Below are 16815 nucleotides of genomic sequence, written 5' to 3' on the forward strand. Positions count from 1 at the left end.
TCCTAATTATACTTATCACAGATATAATCGTTTGGGAATTTCTTTTTGCCTTTTCTAACTTGTTACTTGCTTAAATATGTCAGATATTTTGAATTGGATTATACTTATCACAAATTATAAGTTGGCATAGAGTATGTTAAAGTTTGTTGCCGCCGTGTACAAGTAGCCATTCGAACAATTTTTGAGTCGACCGATTTTCCATGGTGAGTTTTTTTATATTTTTGTTGGTTTGTTATGTTATTTTAAATGTCACTATTATGAAAGAAAGGAAATTTTTGGTGAAGTTGAGTTTATTTGGCTATAGAGGTCGGAAGTGGAAGAGTCGGAGTACCCTCCAGAGGACTTGGTCCCTGCCCCTGATCCAGTTGAAGTTCTCCATGTTGATGGTGAAGGGAGCGATGTAGGCGAGGAAGGGAGTGAGGGATTTGAAGGGGACGAAGGTTTTGAAGAAGAGTCAGAGATACATGATGAATTTGGGGATGGGTTCTATGACAACTGGGAAGAAAGGGCAATTGATGAAATTGCTGATCTAGGTTGTATGAATTTGAAGGAAATCACAGCGGAAGAGATTAAAAGTCTCCATTTTCCAGATCGGGAAGTTGCGTTTTTATTCTACAACTTATATGCAAAAATGAATGGGTTTGCCGCTCGAAGGTATAGGTCTCGGCGTAATCTAAAAAATGAGTTGATACAACAGTCTTTTGTATGCTCAAGCAGGGCTTTCGGAAGGCAAGAATTTGTGATGGAGTCGAAGTTGCTAATTGGAAACGGGAGCCGAAGCCAGAGACTAGGTGTGGCTGTGAGGCAGAAATGCGCGTCCATATCGACAAGGATACGGGCAGATGGATTGTAACATACTTCCAGGAAGTTCATAATCACAAGATGCTTGACGACACACTTACTTTCATGCTTCCAGGACATAGAAGGATGAACTCGGCAGCAATTGATCAAATGAATATGATGTTGAAAGTCGGCATCAAGACCCCACAGATTTATGCATCGTTTGTGCAGACAGCAGGTGGGTGTGAAAATGTTCCGTTTTTGAAGAGAGACATGTACAACAGAATTGACAAGCAACGGAGGATTATTGGTGGGGATGCAAGTGCGTGCCTTAAGTTGTTGCAACGTATGGAAGTAGAAAATCCGGGAATGTTTGTTAGACACCTAGCGGACAAAGATGGTCGTTTGGTGCATTTATTTTGGTGTGATAACTGCAGTCAACTAGATTATGAAATATTTGGGGATGTATTAGCATTTGATGCGACATATCGCAAGAATAAGTACATGTGTCCGCTAGTGGTTTTCTCAGGGGTTAATCATCACAATCAAACAATTGTGTTTGCCGCTGCCCTTGTTGCGAATGAGACAGAGGAAACATATAAGTGGCTACTGCAGCAATTTTTGGAAGGCATGAAGGGCAAGGCACCCGAATGTGTCATCACTGATGGTCATGGAGCCATGAAGAAAGCAATTGGATCAGTTTTTCCAAATTCGTATCATCGTCTGTGTGCATGGCACTTACTCCGAAATGCAACCTCAAACATAAGCAATCCTGTGTTTACATCTGAATTCAAGAAATGCATGTTATTTGACTATGAAGTGGCAGAGTTCGAAGAGCGCTGGAATAATGTGGTTTCTGAGCTAGGCCTACAAGATAATCCCTGGGTGTGTGATCTATATGCTAGAAGACATATGTGGGCAACTGCACACATCCGTGGTAATTTCTTTGGGGGCTTCCGAACCACGTCAAGATGTGAGGGGCTTCACTCTATGCTCGGCAAGTTTGTGCATTCCCGGCACAACTTAAAAGACTTTGTTGAGCAATTCTTTCGATGTATTAGTCAAATGAGGTCCCGGGAAGCATTCTCTGACTTACAATCCACTGTTGGGGAGATGGTACTACAAAGCCCTCTACGATCGCTTGAAAGGTCTGCGGCAAGTGTACTGACAAGAGAGATATTTCTTATTTTCCGACCAATGCTTTCACGGGTTTGCACGTTAAAGGTAAGGTCGTGTACATTCACAGCATGTTCAGATATCTACTCCCTATTCCGGTCTGGAGATTCTGCCCGAGAGTGGCGCATTTCACATTATCGAAATGGGTCATTCTTCAAGTGTTCGTGCATGAGGATGGAGACCCTTGGGATTCCTTGTGACCACATTATAGCAGTATTTCATCACCTTGATATCACTAAAATGCCTGCGAGTGTAGTATTGGAGAGGTGGTCAAAAGATGCCCGTTCGAGGGTGAGGGCTTTCATGGAAAAGGGACCGTTTTGCTGGGATTCAATGGTTACCTGCCGCAATTGGATGTTGAATGACCTATGCAGGGAGTTGTGTGTGCTTGCTTCTGCACGAGTGGATGATTTTGTAGACGTCACTGGTAAATTGAGAAATGAAATTTCGCACTTGAAAAGCAAGAGAGTTTCTCCAAGTGGGGAAGGAGCTGATCCTCTGCTGTCATCTACTCTTGAGGATTGTGTAAGGGATCCACAGGTTCTACGTCACAACAAGCGCCGTAAATTTGGTGTGGGTAGGCAGCCATCTAGCAAGGGTATAAAGAGATGTGGAATTTGCCGCGCGGTTGGGCATAACCGATTGTCTTGTTCACAAAGGCATACACACGGGCAAAGACACACTGCTGTTGATAGTGGTACCCAACGGAGGGCTGTTTATGAAGAGGCTGATTATAGTGACTATGAAGATTCATGGGAAGAGGTTAGTTGAGTAGTATGCGTTACGTTTTCCTTTTAAGTAGTTAGTTTTTTCTATTATGTCATGAATAGTATTTGATTTGTTGTTCATGCTGCCTTTGGTTAGTGCCACCTTTGGAGCGGTCACGATACTAGCGAGAAACATGAAGAAGAATCTTGCGAGGAAGACCATTACTTGGATGTATCTTTGTCGGAGCCATGATCGTTTTGCATGACTTGTGGAAGCAAGTGTGTTTGAGTTGTGTTTTACCTTTATAACAGTTTAATGAATTAAGTCTAAGCAAGTGTGTTTGAGTTGTGTTTTACCTCTCTAACAAATTAATGAATTAAGTCTGATGGTGTGGCTGTGCTGTTTTATTTTTATTGGCTAAATTAATGACTTAATTGTGATGTGCACAATGCACAAATCAGCAGGTTGCTAAATCATATATGTAAGCGAAGGGATTGTGTATGTAGCTTTCACGGTTTATAATTGATGGTAGTTATCATATCACATTTTCTTGCGTCATATTTTTTTTTGTTTTGTTTAAAAAAAATGTAGTTTCTCTTTGGCTATGGTAAAATTTTTAACTGTAATTCTTGTGTATTAGTTTATTATTATAATTTTGTTACAATATAAATTATTAATCCAATTAAAAAGACCAACGTAAATAATAAAAAACTAATTTTAAGTAATAATAAAATCAGATTATAATTTAGAATAGTATTAAAATGAGTACTGAGAGTACTAAGAATTTAATAAAGTATATTTTCATCAATTATTTACATTTTTTTGTGTTTTTAACCAAAAATGTATTTTATCTATTTTTATATGTTATTTTTAATGTAATAATTAAATAATAATTTTTATTATAGAATTGGTTCATAAAATTTATTTATATCTTTAAATTACACTAACAAAATAATAAAAAATAATGAGTTCAATTTATGTTCTTTTCAGTTAATTTTTACTTGGACGTGATTTTGAAATGTATGATCCAAACACAGAATTAGCATAGACACAAAACACAACAATCCATCATAACATTTCTAGAGTGCGCCTATACTCCTAATACAAGATAACAACACAACAAAGCATGACAAACTGAGCTAATACTAGTAGCATTGAGGTTTCAATAGATACATAACAAAGCATGACAAACTGAGCTAATACTAGTAGCATTGAGGTTTCAATAGATGCTTTGCAAAAAAAAAACTAAAAATCCTAGCTCTGAGCTAAGATGTAGAAGTATGGTTGGTTATCCATTGTGTTCGCTCGTTGAATGGAGCCATTAACAAAGCGACAGCAGTGTGCAATCTCACAGCATTTTCCTCCATCTGCATTTTGTAGGCCAGGGAGGTTTCAGTAATACAAATAATGATGATACAAAATGTTATAGCAACATACCTGAGGCATCAGATTGCATTGGAAGGCGCCACCCATGGCCATCCAGTTGAGGACCCAAATAGCCGAGGTCTCCCTGCAGCGATATATACCAGCATTAAGTCATAAAAAAAACACCACAGTTTTCAAGGGTTAAAGTAAATGGTTATAGGCAAGGCATATACCGTGTCTGAGCAATAGGAAGGCCGTTGGCGGCAGCAATTCCAGAACATGTAATACATCCTGCCTTGGTGGAGAAGTCCTCATATGTGGACTCCGCAATGATTGCGGCCACATCGTCTCCCTGATTGTTTGAAGCAATTTATTAGATTAGATTTTTAAATGGTCAATTATTGGACGTACTTGATCGTGATGGTCTTACTAACTTTCTAATGAACGATTTTCGCTTCATAGCCTCAACCTCTCCCATTGATGCATCCAAGTAGTACAGCATACCCTCCCTAAATGCAATGACCATGAGGTACCAGAGTCCGGATTCCTCCTTTATTGGGAGGTACACCTGTGGGTAACAAGGGGTGGGCATGAACTAAATGCATAATATTATGACATATGCACGAAGAAAAACCAGTAAAGCAAAAAGTAAAGTATTTACATAGTTAAGGGTGACAGATGGCTTCATCCATGTTTTTGAATAGTCGGCAACTAGTTGCTTCACCGATTTTTCCTGACGAATATCTTTCTGCATAAGAGACATTTGGGTCAGCGTCTATGCAATAAGAACTTCTTTGTTGAGTTAAATGGTAATGGCAGTGAATACCGAAAATGAAGGTGGTAGACACCAAAAGGTTGGCTCTTCCATGCAATTGTTGTACTTAGTCAGCATCATTGCAAACATGTGGAAGATGTTATCCACTGGGATTGCTCCTGGTGTTAGGCTCAACAAGTCCTCCCTGGTGAGTATGAAATCTCCAAATTTCACTAACTCCTCCCTGCATGAAACAGGGTGTTAGAGTCCATCTCCTTCAAATACAATTTTCAAAGTTGTACAATATAAGGTTAATTTTAAGTTAAAAAAAGCCTACATTAGATTTTTCTGGGTATCAAATGCATAGCTTGCGGCCCATCTTTGCGGTTCCGTCAAAGAATTTTCAGGCGGCAGTTTCATATGGCCAGGGCTCACGTGTGTCAAAGGAGATTTCTCCATGACGCTACCAAAAACCTTCACCCTGTCATCACTACCGTCGTTCGCCCCACCAGTGTCACCAGAAAAATTTCTTTCAGGCACAGCCCTTTGTACGAGACTAGAGGGCTTCGACAAAGGACTCTTTCCATGGCCCCTAATTGATCCATTTTTTTCCAAGTCTCCACGAGGGCTAAACCTTGGCTGATGGAACATCATCGTTGGTCGTCTGATTAGGAGGGGTGGAGACATCTCTGTGACTCCCTTCTTCCCATTAGAATTAACTCCACTGAGGGCTGGAGAAAGAGAACTGGAGCTGAGGTGTAACCCATTGATGGTTGTGAAATTTGTGCCCAATTCGTGACTAACGACCGATGAAGCCAGAGTCTTCCGTATGGCTCCGTCGCCGATGCCCTAGGCACATTAAAAGTTATCTTAGTGAAGAAGACTCTAGGCCAATATACACGAAGTACATTTTTTTCCTGATTTGAACATATGAGATATTCTTTTTTTCCAAGGGTTGTTTGGGCCAGGGAGAGTTCATGTCAGTACCACCCATTGCATTCAGTATCACAATTTTAACAATATAATTTCAAATAGATGTAAAAAAAAATTTGTAATCCTCAAAATTAATAAGTAATAATTTTGTATACCAAAAAATCTAAATTTTTTAACATAAAAAATATTAAAATTTCAAGATATTATATCACTATAATGAATAAATAAAACCGACCATATTTAACTTGCTGAGAAATGAAATCTTTTATTCTATACATAACACATTCGTTTGTATTTAGTTAATTATTAATTTATGTCTTGCCAAACTCTTAATCCATGCAATGGAGACATAACAGTAAAGTGCTAAAAAATCTACTTAGCCTCCTTATTTGATAGTCTCCTTTTGAATACCACAGTTATGAGCAGTGACCAAATATCATGACCTTACCTTGGACGTTGGTCTGCGTGATACACTTTTGGAGTACCTAGATCTTTTGGAACTACATCCTCCGCGGGATCCACCAACTGGAGCCGGCTCCTCCTCGTCAGATATTGCAATGGGTATACTAACCTTCTCCACAATCTTGGCACTTGCAATCTTGTTAGTAATCTCTTCAACACGGAGCAACGTAGTACACAAAAGCTCCATGCCCACCTCAATCTTGGCATGATGGGTTTCAAACAAATGAACTTTCATGGCTAACATATCTACCGCGGTCGCAAGGTCCTTAACAGCAGTGATGAGGTCTGAGTTGCACGTAGCTTTAGCCTGAAATAATGAGGAAACATGAGACAGTTCTCAGCATCATTTTTTGTATAATGATCAAGCATGATATGTTTGCAAAAAAATTGTGCTTACACTATCCGACGGCTGTGTGCATGTGATTCTTTGGGGAATCTCAGGCATTTCAATATCTCTGTTTGTTACAGAACCATCGTCGTTTTTGGATATGAGTGAGTGAACCTCCATGGAAGACAAGTAAAGTAGCTATAATATGCTTGCTTCACATCCTCTTTATAAAGGGAAAATATTTTAATTCTCTGTTTTTTAGTGGGTTTGACATTTTTGTGTTGTCAAATTTTTTTTATGATGCCTATTTTAAACCTCGTATAGCTCAGAGGAGCAGCATTGCCATTCCCAGATAAGCGAGTCATCAATTCAGGATAAAGATGCAGCAAACAAGTTACCGAAATTATCTAATCTGTCTGCAGTACTTTGCAGATGTCAAAATTCATCCAGTCAAAGCAGCTGATCAGAGGTTAATATCATCTATCGAGGGGCAACACAAATCATGTTAAGATTTATTTTGTTTGGAACTTACACCGAGTGCTAATGCATGGTAATTAGCCTTCAGTTTCTTAATCTTTCTATAATTTAAGAAGAAAAAACATTAGATTATACGCCTCAATCCATCCAAAATTATATACCGGCAAAAGACACAAAAGCACAAATCCAAGATGCAAGCACAATTTTGTCTCTTTAGGCAGAGGTTACTTAGGACTGTGCCAACAAGAATCTTTTTCACGTATACCAAATTGTTACTTATGAAAATATGCAAAATTTTTATTAGTTTTTAATTAATAAAACTTTAGTCAAATTTTGTTTAAATTTGTTTTTCTGCAATAACCACAGCTGTTTATTAACGATAAATTTTATTTATTATTGGATATTTTTTGTGATTAATTATTATTAGATTTGAGATAATGTTAGTTAATTTTTTATTTTTTTAAGTTAAACTTATTAATTTATTAATTTATGTTATTAACAGTCATAACAATAAGTTTAATTTTTAAATGAGTAAAAACAAATAAGAATGATATACATAATTAGTAAATTTGTTAATTTTTATAAACGGTCATGAGATAAGTTTAACTTTTATTAACCGTCGTGAGGACAGGTTTAATTATTATGGAACTTTTTATGGTTTTATTGTTTGATTTGTATAATCTTTTTTTTTTGTGTTACTGAATGATTATGTACTCTATCATTAGTATTATTACTTGTAATATAAATTATGGATTCTGTTATAAAAACTAAATTCAATAAAGAGGAGTACCAAATTTTATGCTATGTTTTATGTTGTTATCTTTTTATAACATGAATTATTGATCCAATTAGGCGGAACTAATTAAACAAAAAATTAATCATGAATAATATTATTACAAATAATTTATAATTCCATTATGAAGACTACATCTAGTAAAATAAAAGTAATTAATTTTATGCCATGTTTATTATTGTTATGTTGTTATTATATAAATAATTGATGCAAGTAGGTGAAACTGATTAAAGAAATAATTTATCCTAAGTAATAATATTAGGAAAAAAATTGCATATTAAAAAAGATTATTCCGAGTATAAAAAATATAGCATATAAGAGTATAAAAAACATATCATATAAGAGTACTAAAAACATAGCATATAAAAATTACTAAAATATTAACCAAAGGAAATACTATAAGATAATTAATAATTATAACTAAGTTCCCGGATAAATTTAATACCAATACAGCCATCATCATTGTATAAAATATTACGGTTACAAACCACACAAAATAATACGAAGTAGTTAATAAATTCTAAATAGGGTTTAAATTGAAATCAAATTGCAATCAATTAAAATAACAATTTAAATAGGGTTTAAACAGAACAATAATTAGGTTTAAATTTTAATTACTTGCAACGGAGGAGGTGTACGGCGGCGACAATGAGGCCGGTAGCGTGAAAAAGCAGGAGGTGGAGCACGAGGCGCAGCCACGATGGCGAGACGGAAACTGCTCGAGGCGACGATGGGAGAAGACCGAGTTGAAGGCTTAGTTTGGTAGAGCTTTTTAGAGGTATTTGTATTTTTTAAAAGCTCAATTCTTATTTTTGATAAATTAAAAAATTATAGGTTTATATTTGTAGTTTTTAAAAGATTAGATATTTTTTAAAATATTTAAAGATGAAATTTTTTATAGTTAGCTTATGTTTTTTAAAATTTAAAAGTCTAATATATTAACTAATTTTTAAATTTAATACTTACATTTATGTCTATTATAATATTTTTAAATTTTAAAAACTATTTTACTAAAAATAATTATTGTTACTTGTGTTTATTGAAAACTATTTTTAATTTAATTTACTAAATATAAATGTTATAATTTTTAAAATGTCATCTTTTAAAAATAAACTTTTATAAACTATTCTTAAAAAATAAATAATTTACCAAACTAAGTCGAACTGAAAACGATAAGAGATGTCAAACGAGTGCTATTTAATTTAAGAGTACCTAGAACAGTTTTCAAAGTGAGACAAATAAATTCTTAATTTATTTTTTAATAAAATAATTACTCAAATTAGTCTCTAAAATTTTTTTTGTATGAATTTAATTATTATGTGTTCTAAAAATATTAGTTAAATATATCATAAAAAAATTTTAAATTTTTAATATATTCAATACATTAAAATATATCAAAAATATTAAAATATTTTTTTTATGATATACTTAACCAATACCGTTATAGCATAGCAAAACCTTTTTTTCTTAGGTTTCTTAGGTTTCATTATTCTGTTATGGTACGATATGTTGTCAATAAAGCACATGACTTTTCTCATTCAACATAGATGGAAATTCTCATAAAAAGAGAAATTTCCGATACAATATAAGAGCGTCCAATGAAAATGAAAATGAAAATTTTGATTCTTCTTATACATTTAAAACTTAAAAATGTTTACATCTAATCTAAGTTTACAATGTATATAATGCATTTGAACTGAGAATTTATCTTTACCATCCAAGAGATACTAAAAGATGGCAGAAGGTGAGGATATTCAGCCTCTTGTGTGTGACAATGGAACTGGAATGGTTAAGGTACTCAATGGCACATGTTTCTTTCTGCCATGTATGTAGCCATTTAGGCTCAACCGGTAAGCAATTCACACATGTTTAATCAGTGTGGTTATGCTCATGTTGGGAGTCATGATCTGCACAAGATCTGCACAAGGTCAGGAGTTGTATTTTTCTTAATAATCAGAAATATTATCCAGTTATTATTTTCAGTATATGTTTTCTTAATTTATAGTTTTTGACTGATCGTTTTATTCGGCATATGAATTGAATTAGCTGGCATTGTTAAAAGTTAAAACTATGTCGTTGGTATGCAATGTTTATCATCTATTCACAGATTGCTTACAAATAATCTATCAATGGCACTAGACCAAAACAAGAAAAAGAAAAAAAGCATTACTGAATTCGACGGCAATAGTGTACAGGTAAAGCTTCACTTAAAATTCAGTATCACAATCAAGTACCTTAGCATATTTATAGAAAAATTCCTTTTTAAAACCAAAACTACTTATAAGTTATGGGAGTAAAGACGCTGAAAACGTCTTTTTATAAATATGTTTTTTAATTGTTAAAATTTAACACATATAATCGATTAAATTGAGTTATTTTTATCAAAATTAGGCTAGATAATTTGATCTGACCAAAAAATGGTGAATCAAATCTTGAACTGGTCTAAATTAATATTATTTTTTATAGAAAATGAATACAATACACTATCATAAAAAATGACTAAAATACTTCTATTATATATATTAATTTTGAGAATCTTAAATTTTAGTCCTTTATTTTTCTATCGTAAGGTTAGGCTTTAAAATTTTTAATATATATATATATATATATATATATATATATATATATATATATATATATATATATATATATATATTTGGTGGCTAAGAATGACATAAGTTGGACTTACAAGTAAAATATTGACACACGACATAATAAATCTATGACCAACATGATTTTCTTTCTCTTATAATTTCTTATTATTATTTTTATTAAAAAAATTCTTATAATTATTTTTATAATTTGAAAAAAATTAAATAACATTAAATAATTTTTTTAATTATATTTATAATAATTATTTTATTATTATTTTTATTTTTTAAAAAATAATTTCTTATAATTATTTTTACTAAAATAAGTTTTTGTAATTATTTTTATTTTTGTAATTTTTTATTATTATTTTTAATAATTTGTAGAATAACACCAAAATTAATTTATAATTATTTTTATTATTATTTTTATCAAAATAATTGTTTTATAATTATTTTTTTGAAATTTTGAGAACCTAATATCAAAATGATATTTTCTCTCTTGGTGTTACTTTAAAAATAATCATAAGAAATTATAAGAGAGAATATCATTTTGGTGTTAGATTTTTAAAATTATAAAAAAATATATATAAAAAAATTATTTTAGTAAAAATAAAAATAAAAATAAAATAATTATAAGAAATTATTTTTTAAAAATAAAAATAATTAAAATAATAATTTCGATATTATTTTAGAAATTATTAAAAATAATAAAAAATAAAAATAATTATAAAAAAATCTTGTTAATAAAAATAATTATAAGAAATTATTTTTTAAAAATAAAAATAATAATTCTAAATATAATTAAAAATTTATTTTGGTTTTATTTTTTTAAATTATTTTTTATAATTATAAAAATAATTATAAAAATTATTTTAATAAAAATAATCATAAAAATTTATAAGAGAGAGAAAATAATTTTGGGCTTAAATTTAATTTTTTTATACAAATAGTATTTATAGTTAATATTTTACTTGTAAATTAAACTTACGCCACTTTTAGTTACCAAAATTAATGCCACCATAGAACTCTCCATGTATATATATATATATATATATATATATATATATATATATATATATATATATATATATATATATATATATATATATATATATATATATATATATATATATAATAAGAGTATTTTAATTATTCTCTATAATAAGGGTATTGTAGTCATTTTTTATAAAAAAATAATATTAATTTAGATCAGTTCAAGATTTGATTCATCATTTTTTCGGTTAAATCAATTTGTCTAGCCTAATTTAGACAAAAATAACATGATTCAATTGATTATATATGTTAAATTTTAATTATTGAAAAACATCTTTAAAAAAAGACGTTTTAGACGTTTTTATCTGAGTAGGTCCCATAAGTTATAATCACATCAAAGGCTACAAAGTCATATTAGAACTAGTATTATATTATCTTCTTCTCCAAGTTTTGGATTATTTTGTGGGAGCTTTGTTTCCTTGTTTTCATGAACTTGGTTCTCTCTTTCGTTTCCGTCCAAAGTATTCTGTTTCTTTCCAAAGCTTGCAAAACCATATTCTTCATGTTAGTGATGATCATAGTTAGAATTACACCTCCCATAATAAATCTTTGAATTCAAGTCATTCATCCCTTCATCAATCACAGGGCTTTGTCTGTTAAAGCTCGTGTGCTCTTGCTCTTTCTTCTTTGTAGAATTCCTTGCTTCTTAACATAACAAATAAGATAAGCAAGCCTCAGTAACAAGCTAATGTAGCTATTGCATCTAGGAAAGTACAATCACATAACATCAAAATAATTTGGAAGCAGAGAAGATGAGAGAAAAGCAGTGAAAGCAAAGAGTTTCTACTTTCTACAATGTCTTCAAGAGATAATTGAGTTTACAGCCATTGTTGAGCACAACATGTTGGAGGCTGTCTCTCAATTCAAAATGTGGTTGAATAACATGGACTTGTTGTAAAGTAGCCAAGGACCATAGTTCTTGAGGAAGCTGCTTCAAAAAGGAGCAGTCTATGATCAAATGGAAGCTTTTCTCCAAGGCTGGAATCGCTTTTCCCTTGGTGATAGTTAGAAGCTTTGCGAGGAATTTGGTTTTGGATCTTAGAGTGCTGAATTTGGTGTTGCGCCTTCGGATTCGCCTGCTTGGTCGAATGCGATTAGTGATGAGAAGTGTGGGAAGGTTATAGGACCGCCGTTGCAATTTTTTTTCCGATAGATCAATGAATGTTAAAACATCGATGAGATATTTGCTGGAATGACCAATCCAAAACACCATGAACAAGATGTGACATGCGAGTGCCGCGCGTGCCACTGCAGCCTTCTCCAGCGACAACAATAAAGGCAGCAATGGCGGAGCAGGTTGGCAAGCACTCTCTGAACTCTCTCTCCCTAATTGATGGTAGTTGGAAGCTTTGCGAGGAATTTGATTTTGGGTCTTCAGAGTGCTGAATTTGGTGTTGCGTCTTCGGATTCGCCTGCTTGGTCGAATGTGATTAGGGATGACTAGATGAGAGGTGTGGGAAGGTTATAGGAGACGTTACACACAAGTGTTTGTGAGCACCGCGGTTGCAATTTTTTTCGATAGAACAATGGATGTTAAAACATCCATGAAATATTTGCTGGAATGACCAATCCAAAACACCAGAAACAAGATGCGACATGCGAGTGCTGCGCGTGCCACTGCAACCTTCAACCATCTCCAGCGACAACAATAAAGGCAGCAATGGCGGAGCAGGTTGGCAAGCACTCTCTCTCCCTAATTGATGATTTTTTTTTCAAAAAAAAATCTGAATGTTTTTTATTGTTATTATGGTTGAAATTTGAAGAATTTAATGTTGGATTTAAAAGAAACAAAAAAGACATTTCAAAGGTGGTGGTGACCATGCGAAAGAAGACAGTAACGTGAAAATATTTCTACCATTCCAAAAAGATTAGAACAGATTTTAATTTTAAGACTAAATCTTTAAAATCAAAAACGCATTTACTCCTTGTTTTAAATTAGACAAATAAGAAATTCGTTTTACTTTAAGTAGTGTCTATTAGAAAGGAAAATTTGTATGGATTACTTCTTTATTGTGTAACAAGAAGCAACAAACTTCACATTTTGACACATTTATTATATCTGAAAAACAAATATTTAGATTCTCTGAATTTTGAATTTTACTTTAGAAGATAAGATGTGATCCCTCATCCTTAAATAGTTTATCTCTTATTTTTTTTTTTGTCCCACTTATAAAATAAATGGTAAGAGATCACACTTTATCCTCTACAATGAACATTTAAAATTCAGAGAATCTAAATTCAAAAAACAATATACTTTTATCCACCCCCTCAAATAGATATATCCCATCTCGATCGAACTTACACAATCCTACTAGTTTCTTTAAAAAAGAGAAAATAGAAACAGAAAGAATACATGTAGAAAAAATAACACCAGAAACCAGTGAAGCCATCACCAAAATCCAAAGCCTCACACAATTTCAAACAACCAACACAAGCATAATCTTGCATAAAATACTTAATACAGTATTTTTTTAGATTGTTACTACCAAATATACGATTCCTAAACTTGAAAGAAGAACATAACATACAAGACACTTAATATGAAGTAGTCTCCAGAGTCATTATTAGAATATATCTTTCAGACTTTTACAGGGACCAGGCATGCATCCTGAGTATCTCCCCCTGTACATCCAATTCATTGTCCTAATTCATCCTACAATTTCAAGAATAAAAATTAGGCAACTAAATAAAAATCATAACAAGAAACACATAATTTACTAAATTTATCTGACATACATAACAATTGGCCCCACACAAAGTTAGAAAGAACTTCTTAATAACATTTTAGTGTCATTGTTGGAGAGTCCCTCAGAGATTGAAAAACAATAAATATAAAATTTAAAAGAACAGAAAAAGACAAACAATAAAAAGTAGTTGTTGCTTACGTTTGGTTGTCTCCATGGGGAGATTGATACATGCCACTAAAATGAATTGGATAAAGATATTCATTATGAATAGCCTTTACTCTCTCTGCTTCTTTGTCCTTTAATTCTTTTTCTTTCTTCCAGAATTCATCAGAATTCTTCAAACCACAAATCTCACAGCTCTCTAACAAGTAAAAGGTTATTTAAATAATTAAACAAAAAATAACCTCTATATATATATTTACATTCACATAAGAATACCTGAGTCATCAACAGAATCATTATAAAAGCCACAAAAAGCTACATGAATGCCCCTCGGCTGAAACATTTCATGAACTCGGGCATAGAAAACTTTGGGCTCAACTGACGAAGTGTTTTTTGGCACAGCCTCCCAAAAGAGGTGACGAAGAAAACCAAGGTGCTCACCAAAGCACATTGTTCTGGTTTTACCCATGTTAACCAAACTAGAAATCTTATACTCCTCTTCCTGAAAAAGAAAATATCAACAAAAATTTGTTTTTCAAATAAAAGTAAATATACTTTGAGAAAATAAATAAGTTACTTAACCTCGTTATCTATGCTTTTGTTGTAATGATCCATTGCTAATACATGATAAGGATGCATCTGTTTTCTTTCGAATTGAATCTGGGCTCTATAGTACAAAACAATTGCAGGAAAAAAGTATAAGAAAACAAATTGACTAATTAATATTAATGTATTTAAATAAAATAACTTGTCATGATGCACTCACTCTGTTAGCACATATGGAGTAGTAGGAGCTTTCAACCTACGCGAGTAAAGGGGGGCATCTTTGTCATATAGTGAATTATTGATAACGGGGAGCTTCATAACTTCCTCCATACTAATCCAACCATCAAAAGTCTTTCTGCTTTAAACAAAAGAGTATGAGATGTTCCCAACTAAACATAAAAACAAAAGTCCAAATTAAAATGGGCTTACTCTGGTTTTGAATCCATGATAAAATTTTATGACTTGGAACCTGAAAACAATTACTACTTTAGAAAGTCTGAAAATATACAACAACCTTGCAATAAGAGATACATTCATAATAATAAATTAAAACTTGAGAACTGATATTAATAAAAGCTTCGAACATTGCAACGAATCTAATGTAAACAAATAATTCAGGAATACATGGTTAATAGGTCAAAAGAAACTCAAACTATATTTCTTTAAATATTCATCGAAAGATTTATAATACAACACATACTTTTTGTCCAGTACCAAAACGAAAGAAAGAAAATATAAATAATGTGATGCTTTCAAAAAAATTAACACCAAACCTTTAATTCTTTGGTAAACACAAATGCACAGGACCAATATATTTTATTATTGTTGTTGAAAAGCAAAATGACTAGGTCAACATAAATGGAACAAATCATAAAAATAAAATAGTGCATCATATGTTCCAGTGTAAAAACATACTCTGTACCAGAGTGCCAACAGAATCCCCTTCCCTATGCTACATACTGAATTATCATAGAATTTCTAAATAGCAAATACCCCTTACAGATAAAATACTACAACCTCTTCCAAACTTTTTCCATCCCATAGGATTAAGTGACTATCCCCAAACTGCTCCCCATTATCTTGATCAATGTAGCATGAAAATAACATTCAGAATCACATGGATCAATTCATTTGATATATGGATAAATTCATTTGCACAAACCACTAACTCCAACTATAACAAGGCGTTCTTTTTCCTCCCCTAGTTGTTTCATTCGTGGATAGATTTTGCCAATAAATAGGCTACACAATTTGAGTATTTGACAACTACATCTTAGCAACACACCACAAGTATATGAACCAAACCCTAAATGAAGTAACACAATAAAATCACAAAATAAAAAAAATTAGAATATACAGAATAACAATCTATAAAAATATACAGAACAATTAAAATACACAGATAACAATCAATCAAAATAATAATTAGGGTTTGAACAGAACAATAATTCATTTGAAATCAAATTGCAATCAATTAAAATAGCAATCAAATTAGGGTTTAAACAGAACAATATTTAGGGTTTAAATTTAATTACTTCGAGGCGCAGCGACGACGGAAACTGCTGGAGGCGACGATGCGAGAAAACCGACTCGAAGACTTGGTTTGGTAAAATTTTTTAAAAAAATATTTATACTCTTTAAAAGTTCAATTTTTTATTTTTGGTAAATAGAAAAGATAATGGCCTTGTATTTGTAGTTTTTAAAAAAAATTGGTACTTTTAAAAGTAGTTAAAGATAGAATTTTTTAAAATTGGCTTGTACTTTTTAAAATTTAAAAGTCTAATATAATTTTATGCGTTAAGTAATTTTTAAATTTAATACTTATATTTATGTTTATTATAGTATTTTTAAATTTTAAAAACTATTTTACTAAATGTAATTGTTGTTATTTGTGTTTATTGAAAACTATTTTTAATTTGATTTACCAAATATAAATGCTACAATTTTTAAAAAGTCATCTTTTAAAAATTAGCTTTTATAAGTTACTCTTGAAAAGTAAA

General features: G+C 31.9%; 2 protein-coding genes across 2 annotated transcripts; one reads left to right on the top strand and one right to left on the bottom strand.

Annotated features, from left to right (window-relative positions):
* The first annotated feature begins 882 nt into the window (after positions 1-882).
* Positions 883-2727, top strand: LOC112701093 (protein FAR1-RELATED SEQUENCE 5-like). The gene has a single exon (XM_025751891.1). It carries the CDS (start codon positions 883-885, stop codon positions 2725-2727), a length of 1845 nt encoding a protein of 614 aa, XP_025607676.1.
* Positions 2728-13755: 11028 nt separating this feature from the next.
* On the bottom strand, positions 13756-16460 carry LOC112702375 (uncharacterized). The gene is made up of 7 exons (XM_025753375.3): positions 16351-16460; positions 15245-15284; positions 15036-15170; positions 14852-14936; positions 14546-14771; positions 14306-14468; positions 13756-14073 (listed from the first exon to the last, which is right to left on the bottom strand). Exons 2-7 carry the CDS (start codon positions 15259-15261, stop codon positions 14064-14066), a joined length of 636 nt encoding a protein of 211 aa, XP_025609160.1. The 5' UTR covers positions 15262-15284; positions 16351-16460; the 3' UTR covers positions 13756-14063.
* Between the last annotated feature and the right edge of the window lie 355 nt (positions 16461-16815).

This window comes from Arachis hypogaea, chromosome 7 (assembly GCF_003086295.3).
Source record: "Arachis hypogaea cultivar Tifrunner chromosome 7, arahy.Tifrunner.gnm2.J5K5, whole genome shotgun sequence".
NCBI classification, from domain to species: domain Eukaryota; kingdom Viridiplantae; phylum Streptophyta; class Magnoliopsida; order Fabales; family Fabaceae; genus Arachis; species Arachis hypogaea.